The 6,323-nt window shown below is 45.5% G+C and overlaps 1 protein-coding gene across 14 annotated transcripts in view; it reads right to left on the bottom strand.

Moving 5' to 3' along the window:
* The window catches only part of LOC109883449 (dedicator of cytokinesis protein 3), a 150,269-nt gene that overhangs the window by 56,398 nt on the left and 87,548 nt on the right, over positions 1–6,323 (bottom strand). For all 14 annotated transcript variants that reach the window (XM_031825738.1, XM_031825741.1, XM_031825740.1 and 11 more), the window contains exons 16-17: positions 5,818–5,899; positions 4,898–5,068 (exon numbers count right to left, since the gene is read on the bottom strand). In XM_031825738.1, the coding sequence (XP_031681598.1) occupies positions 4,898–5,068; positions 5,818–5,899 (253 nt within the window). The remainder of the gene's footprint in view (positions 1–4,897; positions 5,069–5,817; positions 5,900–6,323) is intronic.

Genomic DNA, 6,323 nt, shown 5'->3' with positions numbered 1-6,323 from the left:
CCACACTGGACCGACGGCTCGGGAGTGTGGTGTGGGTGATTTGGGGTGGTGTGAAACAGACTGTCAGGCCTGTGAAGGAACTACAGATGTCGGATCTTAATATGACCCATTTAGTCGCTGGAGGAAAATAATCCTGCACCAGGAGGATTTGAATATATATGTAAATACTTAGAATTGCCGCCAAGGTGCAGCTGGAATTGATAAAATGGTGTCCCCGAGGAGGGTACACGCGCGTCTTCCAGGTTTCTGCTCGACTTTGCTTTTTTAAAATGGTAATTTCTTTGTTAAATAATACTTTGTTTGGTCAGAATGTTCGTGCAATAATTTCCTACGACCTACGACCACTTCTGCATCGTGAATCAGAAGCTACACACTTATCTCTTAGCCTCCGAGATCAGGAATACTACATCCACTCCTCTGTTCCCAGCACAGCGAACTTACCTGTTGCTGAAAGGACGGGCTACATGGCCTCCTCTTCCTAGTACCCTGATAGCTAAGGTCCAATCGCTGTTCATTGACTACAGTTCAGTGTTTAACACTATTGTTCCCTCCAAGCTCATCACCAAGCTCAGAGCCCTGGGTCTGGACACCAAGCTCAGAGCCCTGGGTCTGGACACCAAGCTCAGAGCCCTGGGACTGGACACCAAGCTCAGAGCCCTGGGTCTGGACACCAAAGTCAGAGCCCTGGGTCTGGACACCAAGCTCAGAGCCCCAGGGTCTGGACACCAAGCTCAGAGCCCTGGGTCTGGACACCAAAGTCAGAGCCCCTGGGTCTGGACACCAAGCTCAGAGCCCCAGGGTCTGGACACCAAGCTCAGAGCCCCAGGGTCTGGACACCAAGCTCAGAGCCCCAGGGTCTGGACACCAAGCTCAGAGCCCCAAGGTCTGGACACCAAGCTCAGAGCCCTGGGTCTGGACACCACAGTCAGAGCCCTGAGTCTAGACACCAAGCTCAGAGCCCTGGGTCTGGACACCAAAGTCAGAGCCCTGGGTCTGGACACCAAGCTCAGAGCCCTGGGTCTGGACACCAAAGTCAGAGCCCTGGGTCTGGACACCAAGCTCAGAGCCCTGGGTCTGGACACCAAGCTCAGAGCCCTGGGTCTGGACACCAAGCTCAGAGCCCTGGGTCTGGACACCATCCTCTGCTACTGGATCCTGGACTTCCTGATGGGCAGACCACAGGCTTTGAGGATTGGCAACAACACCTCCTCCACACTGAATCTTGATAACACGGTGTCCTCAGTCCTCTGCTGCTCCCTGTTCACCACTTGGCTTTGCACAAGACCACCTCCATCATCAAGTTCGCTGACGACACCCCAGATGTAGGCCTGATAACCAGCAACGACGAGTCAGCCTATAGGGAGTAGGTAATCGAACTGATAGTGTGGTGTCATGACAACAACCTCCCCCCTTAACGTGATCAAAACAAAGAAGTTGATTGTTGACTTCAGGAAGCAGAGGAGGGAACATGTCCTGATCCACATCAACGGGACTGCATTAGAAAGAGTCACACATTTTAAGTTCCTCGGTGTCCACATCACCGATGACTTGACTTGAACCAACAACACCACCACCACTCTTGTCAAGAGGGGCGCAACAGAGTCTCTACTTCCTAAGGCGGCTGAAGAAATTCAGCATGACTCCCTGGGTCCTTTCCAAATAATACAGAATGCACCATCGAGAGCATCCTGACGGCCCGGTACGGGAATTACCACGTCTACGACTGCAGGGGCCAGAGGGTGGTGAAGACGGCCCTGTACATCACTGAGACTGTGCACCCACCCATCCAGGACATTTACTTGAAACGGTACCTGAGGAAGGCCTGCAGCATCATCAAGGACCCCACACACCTCAGCCACAAGCTGTTCTCTCCCTTTCAGACGGTATCGGAGTATGAGGTTTGATAGAACATCTGAGCCTAGTTGGTATCTACAAGCCATCAGACTGCTGAACACTTGAACTGGACTGACCACCTGCTCTGATTCTCCACACCCTAGCGCTCACACACACACACACACACACACACACACACACACACACACACACACACACACACACACACACACACACAGGAACTAATACTGTCTGGAGGAACTAGTACTGTTGTAGTTACTCTCTGTGTGCTGTACTGCCTGGAGGAACTAGTCCTGTCTGGAGGAACTAGTACTGTCTGGAGGAACTAGTAGAGTCCTAGTTACACTCTGTGTGCTGTACTGTCTGGAGGAACTAGTACTGTCTGGAGGAACTAGTGCTGTTGTAGTTACTCTCTGAGGGTTGTATTGTCTGGAGGAACTAGTACTGTCTGGCGGAACTAGTACTGTCTGGAGGAACCAGCACTGTCTGGAGGAACTAGTACTGTCTGGAGGAACTAGTACTGTCTGCAGGAACTAGTACTGTCTGGAAGAACTAGTACCATCTGGAGGAACTAGTACTGTCTGGAGGAACAAGTACTGTCTGGAGAAACTAGTACTGTCTGGAGGAACTAGTACTGTCTGGAGAAACTAGTACTGTCTGGAGGAACTAGTACCGTCTGGAAGAACTATCACTGTCTGGAGGAACCAGTACTGTCTGGAGGAACTAGTACTGTCTGGAGGAACCAGTACTGTCTGGAGGAACTAGTACTGTCTGGAGGAACCAGTACTGTCTGGAGGAACTAGTACTGTCTGGAGGAACCAGTACTGTCTGGAGGAACTAGTACTGTTAATATCTATCTGGTGTTATTAAGCTATATAAAACTGCAGTTGTTGATGTGTATGGCTGCACTTCAGATACAATTTTGTACATTTGAATGTTACAGTAATTGGACATTAGCTACCCTATAGCGTAATTTTAGATAGCAAGCCCTATAGCATTATTTTAGATAGCGAGCCCTATAGCATTATTTTAGATAGCAAGCCCTATAGCATTATTTTAGATAGCGAGCCCTATAGCATTATTTTAGATAGCAAGCCCTATAGCATTATTTTAGATAGCAAGCCCTATAGCATTATTTTAGATAGCAAGCCCTATAGCGTTACTTTAGATAGCAAGCCCTATAGCATTATTTTAGATAGCAAGCCCTGATCCCAATGACTCAACTGCCCACACATCGAGAGAAAGAGATCTGCAATTTTTTTTGCCTCTCGCGAGGCTCAACAGGAAGATTCTCCACAACATAAGAGTAATCAAGTTAAGATCCGACATATGTGCCATGTACCTAGGAGGTTTGAAATTGAGGGATCCTATCAGAAATGATTCGAGATTTCCCCATTCATAGATGGTATTATTGATACTTTAGCTACTGGGTACCATGGATCACCTATAGCCTTACAGTCCAAATGAGACAGTCCTGGGGAAAGTAGTGTGGATGTTTCTACAAGCACGACAGGCATCACACAGAGTCATCATACAGAGTCATCACACAGAGGCATCACACAGAGTCATCACACAGAGTCATCACATAACACAGATTGAGGCGATTGACGTGATAGAGTTGTAGGTAGGTGAATGGTTGGAGAGCAGACGTGATGATGAAACAGTAGGAGACTGGAAAGGTTAATAACAAACAAATCACACAAAGGAAGCAAACCAAAAACATGTGTAAGGCTTCATTTCAGCTGTGGATTGGTTGGTGACATGGTTGAGGGTCGGTCGAGACGTAGGTTGTTTATTTCTTGTAGTTTGCAGGAGGGGTGGTGATTTGGGGAGGAGGTAGGCATATTAGTAGGGAGGTTGAGTTTCTTGCTGTTAGAAAAATGGGTTGATTGGTAATTTAGGAGGAGATAAGTGGGTTGGTTGAGTAGTAATTTGTAAAAAGGGGTTGGTTGGTGGGTTGGTGATTTGAGAGGTGGTAGGTAGATTTCCTGTTTGAAAAGGGGGGTTGGTTGGTGATTTGAGAAGTGGTAGGTGGATTTCCTGTTGTTTGTAAAAGGGGTCGTTTGGCGGGTATGGGAAGTGCTTCATGGCAGAGTGAACTGGCGGAATTGATCAGAGGACACATTTGTCAGAGGACGGCCAATACTGGAAGGGCTGTAGCTACTTACTGAGAGAGGAGAGGGGCGAGGAGCATTGGAGCTCCAGGCCTGAGTGCAGCTGTTGGGGCCGGGGGGCTGTCCCTGTCCAGAGTCAGGCTGGGAGACCTGAGGGGTCTGACCAGGACAGTCAGGGGACAGGGAAGGTCCCGGAGGAGGGGGACATAAGGAGGTAACATGTACATAAGGAAGTTGCAAAAGTGGGCAAAGGGGGGCAAATGAAGACAATATAGTGGCACAGGTTAATTAATCTAAGGAATTTACATTAAACTAAGCAAAAAGATAACATTACAAACTATAGATTGTAAAGTAACTGAAATAGCAAAGAGATACTAACTACTGTAGTTAGATTTGAAAAACAACATTTGGCAGCTTCAGAGCTGAAAAGAGAGTTAAGCGATATAACTGATGTAATGATGGGATAGATGAGGATTATGCCAACAATACAACGTCCTCACACAGTAGCTAGTCTCTTCACTCCCTGGTGGGAATAATTAATCAATAGTGAATTGGTTGAAGTCTGGAAGTAGGTGACTAAAAAGTCAGTCATTCTCTACACAGCCTTCAAAAGAGATTAAAGACAGAGTTACACACATACAGTATCTAAGATATCGTGATGTCAGGAAAGAAAATCAGTAATGAAAACTGCACCATGGTGAGAGTCTAATCAACATTGACCCATTGCTAGGCTGGGCTACTGCTAGGCTAGGCTATTGATATGCTACTGCTATGCTAGGCTACTACTATGCTAGGCTAATGCTAGGCTAGGCTCTTGCTAGGCTACTGCTATGCTAGGCTACTGCTAGGCTAGGCTACTGCTAGGCTACTATTAGGCTAGCCTACTTTATGTTTGTGTGTGTGTGTGTGTGCGTATGTAGATCTCTAACCTGTGTGAAGATGAGTGTCTCAGAGCTGCGGCTGTCCAGACTGAGGACAAAGCGGATGGACTGGAAGAGCTCTTGGATGCTGGTTCTGAACTGTTCTTCCTCCATACCACAGGTAGCACGGGAGTACAGGATCCGAGACTGGATAATGAACTTCAACAGGTACTCCAGAGCCTGGGGTATGAGGGGGAGGGCGGAGAGGAGACGAGGGCATAGAGATGTTAGTCTCATATTGCTATACTTTTCAAGTCTTGTTCACTTGTGAAAACTGGAAATCAAGGTTCTGTAAACAACGTGTAAAGGCATTACCTTCTTAAATGTAGAAAACAATTAATTTGTTTAAGAAAAGTACTAAAAACCTGGTGGAGTTTCAGTCTACCATGATTTTTTTTATCATACATTAAGAGGAGGGGAAACAACGACATAGAAATCTTTGAAAGGTGTGATATTTTTGAAATAAATAAAAAATCTTATTTATTTTCAGTCAACTGTGATAGTTTTTTCAGACATAAAGGATTGAGGAGGACCATCCCAGAGACAGATAAACAGACAGACCCATGGGACATGGATGTAACCAGACATGCTTTCTAAGGACAGAATGGTGGTGCAGACTGTCATCCGTTTTTTTTTAAATAATTCGGATTAATGCAGATACAACATATGATTTACAAGGAGCACTTTTACATTGCATCGTGGCATATTTGATATGATTAAACTTTATTCATAGTTTATTCACCTAGCTTACTGAGTAGTCTCCTAAACACATTCAATTTAAACTTTACTGTTCAGGTATTGTGTATGTAATGATTGTTTTCTGACCAGCATATTTCTGAACGGAAAAAAAAAACCGTTGAGCCTTGTATTTTATTTAACTGGTCACAGAAAAGGACAGGGACAACATCCAGTGGAGCATGTTCTCCTACCCTCATGGCCTCCTGGATGTGGTCCTGCTTCACCACTTCTGCAGAACGGTCCATGTACCACTTCAGACAGCGGATCAACTCTCTGGATGGGACACACAACACAGGAAAGACCATTCATCACAACATGCGCTACCAGTCAAAAGTTCGGACACACCTACTCATTCCAGGTTTTTTAAACTATTTTTTTTACTATTTCCTACATTCTGGAAAAATAGTGAAGACGTCAAAACTATTAAATAAAACTTATGGAATCATGTAGTAACTAAAAAAAAGGATATAAAAAATATATTTTAGATTTTAGATTCTTCAAAGTAGCCACTCTTTTCCTTGAGGACAGCTTTGCACACTCTTGGCATTCTCTCCACCAGACTCGTGAGGTAGACACCTGGAATGAATTTCAATTAACAGGTGTCTCTTTCAACCAACATAGGTCAGATAATGGTAGGATCTTCTTTTAGTACTGATGGGGATTTCATGTAAATACTATATGTATGATGCACTTTAAG

The sequence above is a fragment of the Oncorhynchus kisutch genome, linkage group LG5 (assembly GCF_002021735.2).
Source record: "Oncorhynchus kisutch isolate 150728-3 linkage group LG5, Okis_V2, whole genome shotgun sequence".
Classification (NCBI taxonomy): domain Eukaryota; kingdom Metazoa; phylum Chordata; class Actinopteri; order Salmoniformes; family Salmonidae; genus Oncorhynchus; species Oncorhynchus kisutch.
Note: the sequence above shows the minus strand (reverse complement) of the source record. Positions and strands in the feature narration are given on the sequence as shown.